Here is a 12824-nt window from a genome sequence, read left to right as displayed (position 1 = left end):
TTTTTTAACTGTTGTTTTCCAGAATAAATGTTTTTTTAAGAATATTATATATATATATATATGTTAGTTATTTTTGTATGTTTCTGTAGTAAACAACAAGGATATATATAAAGACAATGAAAAGAATAGTGCATGGATTACTATTAAACCAATTTAATTTAATTTAAAAAAAAAAATCAAATTATGTTTTTAGAGTACCTTTTAGATTGTGTTTTATATTTTTTCTATAATGTACTGACATTTCGCATTGCTGTTTCCTTTGTGTTTGTCTATGTTTTAGGATCAGTTCCTCAAAGCTGCACCTGTTTCTGGAGGCCGGGGAGCCCTACTTATGCGAAAAATGGGGTGGCGTGAAGGAGAGGGCCTTGGACGACATAATGAAGGGAATGTTAATCCCATTCTTATTGATTTTAAAACGGATCGAAAAGGTAATTCTACTTACTCGAGGATCTACAGTGGATTTCATTTTTTTTAAATTTACGTGATCATTGCTTCAAATTCCTTATAGTTTTTTTTTTTTCTAGACTAACAAATTAGGTATTACCATAGAGTCCATAGAGTTCAAACTTGAAACTCATGCTTTTATGCTGTTGCTCCAAAAGAAGGCAAAAAAATCCAGTTGTACACATTTCCAATTATGTTACAAAAAGTCCTTCGTGACTCCATAATGGCAATCATATTTCTCCTTCGATCAACAACCTGTTCACACACGTATCACTTATATCCTTGAATATTCTGTTAATGCAAAAAAGCATCCAAGCCCTTTTTTTAAAAATATCTATAAAATCTGAGAAGACAACCTCTTTAGGAAGAGAATTCCACATCCTAATTGTTCTTACTGTAAAAAACACTTTCCTCTGGTGTAAGTGAAAACGCCTTTCTTCAAATCTCAATGGGTTACCTTTGGTCTTTTGTTGGCACGTACGGGGTTTGTATATATTTGTATAGTTCTATCATATCCCCTTTGAGGAAAATAAATGGTCTTTCTAGTTTTTTTTTTCCTTTCTATAACTAATGTTTTCTATCCCTCTTACTAGTTTTGTAGATTGCCTCTGCACTTTTTCTAGTTCTGCAGTATCTTTCTATAAAACTGGTGCCCAGAATTGCACCGCATATTCAAGGTTCGGAGTCTTACCATTGATCCGCGATTGTTCTGCTAGAATACTAGGGATTAATTTTCTGATGTGCAAAGCACACATATGTTTTTATAGTGGAAGTATTGAGCCCAGGTATCTTTTCAGTTTGGCTCTCTTGGTCCAAAGTGTTAGTCACTTTTAATTCACTTCAGATTTCAAGGAATTCACTCTTTAATTTGTACTGTCGGTGCTAAAAGTGAAAAAAAATCACATGAAAACTGGAATTGGCATAGAGAATTGTCCTGCAGAGTGCTCTGGGTTTAGTACTGCTCCAGAGGTACTCTTTATATGTAAATTTAACACATTCTCAGTCCACACGATAAGTGGTTCTCTTCTCATGTTTATCCATTTCTATTTAAAAAAAATAAAATAAATCATTAATTCCTGATGTAAAACAAATGAGGGGTTCTCACTTCTTTCCAGGTTCATCAGAATCTATTTCCACATATTTCAACTTGTGATTTACTGTATCATAAATGGGATGTCATTAGTAAGCAGTTATTCTGACCAGAACTGTGAGCCTTCATTTTGTGTTTGTGTCTGGTAGTAGGGCTGAGATGGCTCGTATCCATGACAATGTTCATTCATTTCAGAGCTACGAAATGCACATGTGTTGCCTCTGTACCTACAAGGTTACAAACAAGAAAGTTAAAACTAAAAAACTGTATTGGTGTTTGAAAATGAAACATGCTGCCACTGTAACTGTAAACTGTGAAATGCTTTGATATAAAAGGGGAGCAATAGGGGAAGGGATAAATTACCATAATAAAGGGGCTGTAATAAATGGTACTATCCAGTATGGGGTATAGTAATAATTGGCACTGTATTGTGAGAGACGTAGATATGGCTTTGACCACTAACTGAGAATGGTGCAATGGCCTGGTATCATCCACTACAGAATGGTGCAATCCCTGGCAATACCTTCCACTACAGAATGGTGCGATAGCTGGTAATACTATCCACTACAGAATGGTGCAATGGTTGGCACTACTTACCACTACAGAATGGTGCAATGGTTGGCACTACTTACCACTACAGAATGGTGCAATGATTGGCACTACTATCCACTACTGAATGGTGCAATGGTTGGCACTACTACCCAATATGAGAATGGTGCATTGGTTGGCACTACTATCCAATATGAGAATGGTTTAATAGGTGACACTGCTATCCACTGTGAGAATGGTTTAATAGGTGACACTGCTATCCGCTGTGAGAATGGTTTAATAGGTGACACTGCTATCCGCTGTGAGAATGGTTTAATAGGTGACACTGCTATCCGCTGTGAGAATGGTTTAATAGGTGACACTGCTGTCCGCTGTGAGAATGGTTTAATAGGTGACACTGCTATCCGCTGTGAGAATGGTTTAATAGGTGACACTGCTATCCACTGTGAGAATGGTTTAATAGGTGACACTGCTATCCACTGTGAGAATGGTTTAATAGGTGACACTGCTATCCACTGTGAGAATGGTTTAATAGGTGACACTGCTATCCGCTGTGAGAATGGTTTAATAGGTGACACTGCTATCCCCTGTGAGAATGGTTTAATAGGTGACACTGCTATCCGCTGTGAGAATGGTTTAATAGGTGACACTGCTATCCACTGTGAGAATGGTTTAATAGGTGACACTGCTATCCGCTGTGAGAATGGTTTAATAGGTGACACTGCTATCCGCTGTGAGAATGGTTTAATAGGTGACACTGCTATCCGCTGTGAGAATGGTTTAATAGGTGACACTGCTATCCGCTGTGAGAATGGTTTAATAGGTGACACTGCTGTCCGCTGTGAGAATGGTTTAATAGGTGACACTGCTATCCGCTGTGAGAATGGTTTAATAGGTGACACTGCTATCCACTGTGAGAATGGTTTAATAGGTGACACTGCTATCCGCTGTGAGAATGGTTTAATAGGTGACACTGCTATCCACTGTGAGAATGGTTTAATAGGTGACACTGCTATCCACTGTGAGAATGGTTTAATAGGTGACACTGCTATCCGCTGTGAGAATGGTTTAATAGGTGACACTGCTATCCGCTGTGAGAATGGTTTAATAGGTGACACTGCTATCTGCTGTGAGAATGGTTTAATAGGTGACACTGCTATCCACTGTGAGAATGGTTTAATAGGTGACACTGCTATCCACTGTGAGAATGGTTTAATAGGTGACACTGCTATCCGCTGTGAGAATGGTTTAATAGGTGACACTGCTATCCGCTGTGAGAATGGTTTAATAGGTGACACTGCTATCCACTGTGAGAATGGTTTAATAGGTGACACTGCTATCCGCTGTGAGAATGGTTTAATAGGTGACACTGCTATCCACTGTGAGAATGGTTTAATAGGTGACACTGCTATCCGCTGTGAGAATGGTTTAATAGGTGACACTGCTATCCACTGTGAGAATGGTTTAATAGGTGACACTGCTATCCGCTGTGAGAATGGTTTAATAGGTGACACTGCTATCCGCTGTGAGAATTTTCTTCATACAATGATGCTCTCATGGACATAAGTGCGTTACCTGCTATTTGAAATGCTGGTCAGGGTGTAGCTGTCACCAAACAGGTATTATCAAAGGGGTGATGTTGGTTCTCTCGAATTTACATAATCAAAAAAAAAATTGAAAATCAGATTTAACTTGTGTTAACCTTTTTCATGTAGTTTACATTGAAGATTTAGCAAATCACGTCATAATCCAGTTCAGACAAGGTAAAGCCAAGACAAACATTGCAAACGAGGAAAAATAAAAACATGGTTTACTTTCTCCTCCTCTCTGTATCCTTTCTCTATGCTGACCTGCTGGTCAAAAAGGACAGAGCGTATAACAGTGACTGACAGGGAGCTAAGAGGGAGGCCCTAAGTGTGATTTCTACATTTTATTTATTTTTTCACACCTCACAAATGCAGAGTTGTTAAATATTGGGATAAGTAAACATTATATTACAAATCCGGTCATTCATTCCCCCGTACAGGTTTGGTTGCAGATGGAGAAAAGGCCACAAACAAATTAGCTTTGCCAGCAATGAAGGATCTTTCTGGTGAGTTATTCGGGATATTATTTTATTCCTGCCATGCTTTTTTTCTTTCTTTCCTTCTTTCTTTCTTTTTTATTTTTATACATTCATGTTTAATCAGTTTATATAAAATCGCTTTTTAGAGATGTTCAAATATTGATAAATATTATGGAATATATGTGTTTTTAGTAGCATTCTTCTATCATGTCTCCGCATTATAGAATGTGCTGTTACCAATTGTGCATCCTCCTCATTATATTTCGTAGCTCTATTCTGATTGGCTGGAAATACCAGGCCGTCTATACAAATAATGTTTGGTTCTAAATTGGATGCTTTTAGCTTTGTTGAAGCCATGTGCTGCTTTATTTGAAAAGTAACGCTTCTTGCAAAAAGTAGAAGCCGCCACGTCCCATAACATTTAGCCAAATACTGGATTATGTCTCGGTGCTGCCCAATACACAATTAATGTTACTTCACACACACATTCTGTACTTTTCTAAACCCATATCAGCTCAATCGTCTTATAGTAGTCATTCATGCTCAGCAAGTTATTTAATAGCACATAGTACATCCATTAGCCCTACATCCAAGCTCCCACTGTTCTTGGGCGGCAGCCATAGTTATTTGTTCCTAATGTATAAAGAAAAAGTTACCTTTGCTCTGTCCCAACCCCAGAATACAAAATGAGAGTTGTTGAGTACCAGTGTAATGGTCATTGAAGTGTAAGCTCACCTGCCAACATTAAAGCAAATCTATTGGTGAGCCCATTCTAAAAAACTCACCATGCTGCTTCAGTTAAAAGGCAAAATCAGTAATGGGACAGAAAAGGGTGTTTAAATAATAATTAATGGAAACCAGGTTTTAGGATGTGGCTTTATCTAGGCTGTGCTATGCAAAAGCAGGTAAAAACATATATAGATATATTTGCACTTGGTTGTCTGGGCACTTTATAAGAACTAAGCAGGATATGTTACTAGGGACACTTGCTGCACTTTCAGTTCACCCATCAAGTGATGAAATGGAGGCCCAAACTGCTTATCTGGTGTTAAATATAGTGAGGAACGATTTGAACAAGCCAATACACAAAGTATTCCTATTAGTTACACAATGTCAAAGCCTCTGTGTCACCATGACTACCTTACACTTCATTATTATCGCCTCTAAAAATAAAACTATTTTACCATTGTTTACTCTGGCCGTGTACTTGGTTCTTGACTTGTCATTTATAAAATCAAAGTATCATTCTATGCTAAAATACATGAGATCTAATTGATAATCTAATGTTTTGTTTTTTACCTTAATTATTCCACAGGAAAACACCCAATTTCAGCGTTGATGGAACTCTGCAATAAGAAGAAATGGTCGCCACCTGAATTTGTGTTGATTGATGATACAGGCCCGGAACATCGCAAACGGTTTCTTTTTAGGGTAAGGACCTCGAAGTATTCAGTCATTACTCTGCTCTGGGCTTCAGAGGACAGGATATGTTGGTGTAAATGTGGTAGAAATCAACTTTGCAAAGATTCATATAAATTCCATAGAAAAAGTAATTGTGAAACATTATATCAAACTGCTCTTTTTGAAGGCTCTTTTTAGGTAATATGGTATTTGAAGTGTTTTATTGTCTTCTTTAGAGTCTCTGCTTTGGTCTTATGAATTGAATTTTACCAATGTCTCCATTTTTGTAGAATAGCAGATTAGTTTTGTTTTACTGATCCCCGGATTATGAAAAATGTCTTTGGAAAAAGCAAAGTTAAACTTTATATGGCCTGACCTTGACAGATCTTGCATGTTGTAGAAGAATGCTGTCAGAATTTAAGGGGAATGCTTTAAAGGAATGCTATAGCATTGGGAATACACGTCTGTTTTCCTAATGCTATAGTTTCAATAAACCTAGTTGGTTTTAGCCCAACCACCATTCTTGAGGAAGATGTGTCTGACAACTGGATATGTATATTTTGCTGCTATGCTGTTTGTATTTATGTGTCGTTTTAAGTAAAATATCCAGCGAAGCCTGGATCCCCAATAGGAATAGAGTATAATATTGCAATTTTATAATAGAGGTGCATATTACTATAGTACAATTAACCATACATTCATGTGCAGGTAACAGTCAATGGTTCCGTTCATCAGCCCAGCCAGCCCAGCGTCAACAAAAAACTTGCCAAAGCAACAGCAGCCGCAGCTGCCCTCCAAGCGTTGGGCGCACTGCCGAAGGACAGCATGACGTCAACCACTAACTTTCGAAGTGCCTCGAGTAGTGCTCCGTAATCCTCAACTGGATCTACGCATCACTTTAAAGAGGAGGAGGTGTTAAATAGTCTTTTTTTTCCCTCTTAATGTGATTTAGAGCATGTATCTGAAAACCTTAAATTTGAGAAAATGTATAAACGTAAACTTTTTATTTTTTTTCCTTTCTGGCATGGTTGTATTGTGTTTGACCAAGCTCGTTCTTAAATAGAATAGGTTGAAAACATGGATGTTGTAGTTAACGTCTTGTTTGGATATATACAGATGCACTTTGTTGTTTGATGTAATTTTTACAATACTTTTTAAGTGCTTAAAGATAATCTTAATGTAAACACATCTAGCATCTTAATACAACTTTGAGGGAATTGTTGGCCAACATATCTAACCAGCCTAAACATCTGAAGATTTACCTCCTAAATATCGTTTGTCTCAATACCTGTGGCCAGCCACACCTACTATTTGGAAAACAAAAAACACAGATTGGTTAACAAATTTATCCCATAATTCAGTGGTACAGCTTCGATATTTATTTTTTACCAAGAAACTCCAAAATGTTGTGCAAAAGGTAAGTAGAACATATCAGATTTTTGAAATATTAATAATTTGTTTCTCAGAATGGTTCTAATGCATTCTAATACAAAATTAGCTGTGGAGGTAATATTGCGGTATGTGAAGACACCTTACGTTTCAGCAGTTAGTTTTGTTTCTGTCTTTAATTTGTCATCTGTTTTCTTGTATTTTTTTTACTCTCACTGTAAAAATGTAGCTTCAGTAATGGAGCCAATAAGGATTGGTCAGAGCTGTGGCCTGCCAAAATACATAATGCTCACTGTAAATAAATGTAAAAACAAAAGTTGTTCTTTGGTTTAATTGTTTTTATTTGACAAAAAATAAACATACATTAAAAAAAAGTTTACTTTTTAATTTTTTTAATTGAAGCACCAAATACCGGTTCTAAGTTTAAATGTCTTTTAGTTATGAGTTATACTCTTATAGAGCTCGATAGAACATTGGTGTTAATAAAACTGAGTGGGCTATTAATTTGAATTGTACACTACTTATGCAAGTTTGAAAACAATGGGAAAGGGATATATTTGTATAGTATTTACAGCAGTGGATCCCCATGTACAGAGTCAGGGGTCACATTCAGAGTCCCAAGTTCCAACACTATTGCATTTGAAAAGTTGTGACATTGGTGATTTTTTTTCATATAGATTACTGCATAGTTTAGCACACACTCCCTAAGGGTGCACAGTGTTACGAAAAGGGGGGGGTGATTATTCTGTAGATATTAGAAGTAGACTATCAGCGCTTTTACCAAATGATATATGACTAGATTTACTTTTATTTTTTTGCCCAATAAAGTCAGTTTTACTCAAGGCTTCACAGAACATTCTGCTGGTCCAAGTCAGGGGATATAGCTACATTTGCCATCATCAGTTCTTTGAGAGCCTGATTTTTGTGGCATTTACAGTGAGGGAAAATAAGTATTTGATCCCCTGCTGATTTTGAACATTTGCCCACTGACAAGCTAATGGTCAGTCTATAATTTTAATGATAGATGTATTTTAACAGTGAGAGACAAAATAACAACCACAAAATATGAAGATCCAGAAAAACACATCAAAGTTCTAAATTGATTTGCATGTCAATGAGTGAAATTAGAATTTGATCCCCTATCAATCAAGATTTCTGGCTCCTAGGTGTCTTTTAAACAGGTAACAAGCTGAGATTAGGAGCAGGCGCTTAAAGGGAGTGCTCCTAATCTCAGCTCGTTACCTGTATAAAAGACACCTGTGTTCAGAAGCAATCAATCAAACAGATTCCAAACTCTCCACCATGGCCAAGACTGAAGAGCTGTCCAAGGATGTCAGGGACAAGATTGTAGACCTACACAGGGCTGGAATGGGCTACAAGATTATTGCCAAGCAAATTGGTGAGAAGGTGACAACAGTTAATGTGATTATTCTCAAATGGAAGAAACACAAAAGAACTGTCAGTCTCACTTGGTCTGGTGCTCCATGCAAGAACTCACCACGTGGAGTTTCAATGATCATGAGTACAGTGAGGAATCAGCCCAGAACTACATGGGAGGATCTTGTTAATGATCTCAAGGCAACTGGGACAATAGTTACCAAAAAAACAATTAATAACACTATGCCGTGAAGGACTGGAATCCTGCAGCGCCCACAAGGTCCCCCTGCCCAAGAAAGCACATGAACAAGCCTGTCTGAAGTTTGCCAATGAACATCTGTATGATTCAGAGGAGAACTGGGTGAAAGTGTTGTGATCAGATGAGACCAAAATCGAGCTCTTTGGCATCAACTCAACTAGCCGTTTTTGGAGGTGGAGGAATGCTGCCTATGACCCCAAGAACACCGCCCCCACCGTCAAACATGGAGGTGGAAACGTTATGCTTTGGGGGTGTTTTTTCTGCTAAGGGGACAGGACAGCTGCACCGCATCAAAGGGACGTTGGACCGGGCCATGTACTGTCAAATCTTGAGTGAGAACCTCCTTCCCTCACCCAGGGCATTGAAAATGGGTTGTGGATGGGTATTCAGGCATGACAATGACCCAAAACACACAGCCAAGGAGCAAAAGAGTGGCTCAAGAAGAAGCACATTAAGGTCCTGAAGTGGCTTAGCCAGTCTCCAGAACTTAATCCCATAGCAAATCTGTGGAGGGAACTAAAGGTTCGAGTTGCCAAACGTCCACCTCAAAACATTAATGACTTGGAGAGGATCTGCAAAGAGGAGTGGGACAAAATCCCTCCTGAGATTTGTGCAAACCAGGTGGCCAACTACAAGAAATGTCTGACCTCTGTTATTGCCAACAAAGGTTTTACCACCAAGTAGTGTGTCAAAGGGGTCAAAAACTTATTTCACTCATTGACATGCAAATCAATTTCTAACTTTTTTGACATGCGTTTTTCTGGATTTTTTTGTTGTTATTCTGTCTCTCACTGTTAAAATACAAATACCATTTAAATTATAAACCGATCATTTCTTTGTCAGTGGGCAAACGTTCAAAATCAAATACTTTTTTCCCTCACTATATATGTCTCAATGTGCTTACAAAGCCTATTCTTATTAAATGAAGGCCCGGGGTTAAGATTGAGTCATCTTCACTGCACCAAAAGGGTAAATATCACTAGACTAGTTTTATATATATACGTATGTATGTATGTATGTTGGAAGGCCATTTGGCCTGAATTTGTGGGAGGAGTTATGATCCTATATAAACCCTACGCCCCCTACTTACCTTTGTTGTGCAAGCTGTTTGTCTTCACAATAGCAACCAGCACTTCTGGTCCGTTGTTCCCGCCAAAGTCAGTCTCCAGTAAACAGTCCGTCGCCAGCAGCTCCTACCTCCATCTTCCGTGCCCGTCCACCGGCTTCTACCCGACTTCCCTACTCGCTACCCGGCTTCCGGTCACGAGACCGGCACGTTCACGTAAGCATAACGTGGGAAATGGCGTTCGGCTATTTCCCACGTTCAGGCCTAAAAACGCGTGGATAGGCTCCCTTCATTACTTGCCTATTCGTGATGTTACGCTGTTCGTGAACTTCCGTGTTCGTGCGGCTAGCAGCCGAACGCGGAATACACACGCTTTCGTTTATTCTATGTACTGTACGTGCACACTTACCCTACGTTCGTCTGTTCTTTCATACGTTCATTCAGCCGAACACGTTCAAACTGCTATTTCATGCAACCTTTTTCGTTAATTTACACTTTACAGCCTGCAGCTGATTATTAAATTGGCTTTCGTTTAAATCCTTTTGTGCGTTACATTTACCGAATGCGGGAGTTCTTTCTATTTTTAGTACTCTTGTTCATTCAGTTAACTGAACGAAAGGGGCTACAGTGTTTACATTTACTAATCTACTTTAAAATATCTAGTTATGTCTCTTTACTTATACCAAGCACTCATATTGAATTTTTTTCCTATATGATAAGTTTATTATATGGCTCTTAAAGTCATCACTGGGTGAAATATATGTGTTTTACAAATTTTCTGTCCATTGTCACATAATTGTAGGACATCTATTTTTCACAGGATGATCTTCTTAAAGGCACAGTTTTACTCTTTCTATTATAAATTACGTATATAATACACCTCCACTTTCCTCCAATCAGTCTTCAAGAAGCGGTATCCCAGTACCCTGTATTACTGTATCAGGTAAGTAGGTTTACCAGTTCTCTTTTTCCCTCGAGGCCTCATTCGGCCTCCACTGCCTCATTCAGCCTCCCCACCTCCCAAAGTGGGTTCTAAACTTCCAACAGGCCAGTTCTCAGATTCCTCACGGTTTAAAAACATCAATCACACAAACCTACACCACCTTGCTACTACTTATACTTTTCTTCAAACAGAGCTCCAAGAAGAGGTACCCATTATCCTGCATTCCGGTAACAGGTAAGAAGGTTTACCATTTTATGTTTTCACTTGAGGCCTCATTCAGCCTCCACGGCCTCATACAACCCGCCACCTCTCAAAGTGGGCTCTGCACTTCAAAACGTACCTGGGCTAAGATTCCTCACAAAATGGCAACAACAATCTCATAATCATTATCCACCATATTACTACTATATTTAACGGCACAGGTTTTGTCATTTATTACTACATATCATTACTTAGACACCAAGTCCTATGCCATCAACAACCTACAGTCCACCTGGTTCCCTGCATTGCAGTATCAGGTATTGGTAATCTTACTCACTACGATTAAGTTTCTCCTTAAGGCCTCACTTTGCCTTCGTATCATTCAAAAAATTCACATTTATGGGAACCCAGGGGCTTGTCTCTAATTTACGGACCAACGTTCAGGTCCCTCAGCTTACCCACGTTCGTACGTTACAGTATCTCTGATACACACCTTCTCATACGTTCAACATTTTTACACTCATTATATTAGTGGCATGAAGCAAGAATATATTGTCATCTTCCGGCGCGTTGCCCAAATAAAGTGGACAAACACTCAAGGTTAAGTATCTACATACGTTATATCACACCATTCTAAGAGACAAGCCCCATTAGGCTAGAGAACTGGCATTGAGGGTTAGGCGCTGGCCTTAGCTATCCTAAGTAATACTACGGTCCCACAAGGTCTACTACACCCCACCTCAACACGGAAGTTCAGCCCCACGACCAAATCATAGTTAGCCACCTTGCTCGCCCTTCTTTAGGGTTACAGTTAGGGCTTCCCATGTCACGGCCACACGTTTTGAATCTCTTATGGTCACCGAGAGGCCGACATCCTGCCACCACGTTCAAGTGGCCACAAAATCCCCTCGGCCCAAATCATAGGTGGAGCCTCTCTCCGCCACTTGGCACTAGCAGGGCCTCACCTGTCACTTGGTACCAGGTAAATTCTTCGCTTCGGCACTAGCTAGCAGGCCAGTTCTCCGAAGGTCTCATCCACACCTCTAAGACACATTACTTATCCAAATCATTATTTCTTTTTCAGATAGTCACAAGTATCCATCCCGATAATCGGTCTGCTGTTGGACGAAATACCCAGCACGCCAGTCTGGCCAGGGTCTCCATAGGAATCCCTCACCCCTTCTACCCTCAGTTACCTGGGATTCTGGTACATTCTAAAAAATATCAGCAGAGCTCTGACACAGGGGTATCCTCTCCCCAGCCACTGCCGGTAAGGCAGAACTACACTGGCTCACAATGGCTCAGCCCAATGTTCCCAGGCCCGGCTTTAGTTCACAAGGGCCGTTTGCTTACTCCTCAGATTCCAATCAGGAGACCCCAGTCGATTTCCTGGCCAGCCTCCAAATGATTAACAGGCTGATAAATGGAATCGGCTATAGCCACACCAGGTGTCTCGTTAAGCCTGGCAGGCGCTCACCTGACGATTTCGGTCATACAGTCTGGCTTACCCCTCATTTCCCTCCCTGTCCCCCACCACCCACTATCACTACTCCATATGTCTCATCGGCCCACCCTGTTCCAATTTCCATGGAGAAAGTAATTCTCGATGGAAAGGATGTTAAACTAACATCACTACTTAACTTCACAAGACTCCCTACAGTACAAAGGTTATATTCTTGGCGACATTTCAGTACTTCAGAGAGTGACACCCACGACTTAACAAAGTTTTCCATTCCTCTGTTTATCATTACTTCTCGCATAGAGACAGCTACTTCCACTTCTCACCACCCCTTCACCCCACGCACTAGTCAGGGAGGCGGCCAGAGGGACAAGCTGGGCTGACCATTTCATTTCTGGGGAAGGCTCAGGTGCACTGTGACTTTAATCCTGGGGTATGCTATTTCACTACATGCAGGGTTTTGCACATCTGCTCCAGAACCTACACTTAGTCCACATACGCAGCCCATCTGTCACCTAAGATAAGCCCAACTAAGGTTATCTTTGTTATCCTAATATACTATCTGCATCTACACCCAGCTA

At 39.8% G+C, this 12824-nt stretch overlaps 1 protein-coding gene across 4 annotated transcripts in view; it reads left to right on the top strand.

Annotated features, from left to right (window-relative positions):
- Window positions 1-7258, top strand: part of SON (SON DNA and RNA binding protein) — a 124980-nt gene extending 117722 nt beyond the window's left edge. For 3 of the 4 annotated variants that reach the window (XM_063447608.1, XM_063447617.1, XM_063447599.1), the window contains 4 exons: window positions 281-428; window positions 4110-4175; window positions 5464-5579; window positions 6258-7258. In XM_063447608.1, the coding sequence (XP_063303678.1) occupies window positions 281-428; window positions 4110-4175; window positions 5464-5579; window positions 6258-6422 (495 nt within the window). In that variant the 3' untranslated portion in view covers window positions 6423-7258. Of the gene's footprint in view, window positions 1-280; window positions 429-4109; window positions 4176-5463; window positions 5580-6257 lie in introns of those variants that run through there. The other variant, XR_010090430.1, reaches the window with a different exon arrangement.
- Window positions 7259-12824: the final 5566 nt, after the last annotated feature.

This window comes from Pelobates fuscus, chromosome 1, assembly GCF_036172605.1.
Source record: "Pelobates fuscus isolate aPelFus1 chromosome 1, aPelFus1.pri, whole genome shotgun sequence".
Lineage (NCBI taxonomy): Eukaryota > Metazoa > Chordata > Amphibia > Anura > Pelobatidae > Pelobates > Pelobates fuscus.
The sequence above is the reverse complement of the archived record's forward strand: the minus strand, read 5'-3'. Positions and strand labels throughout refer to the sequence as shown.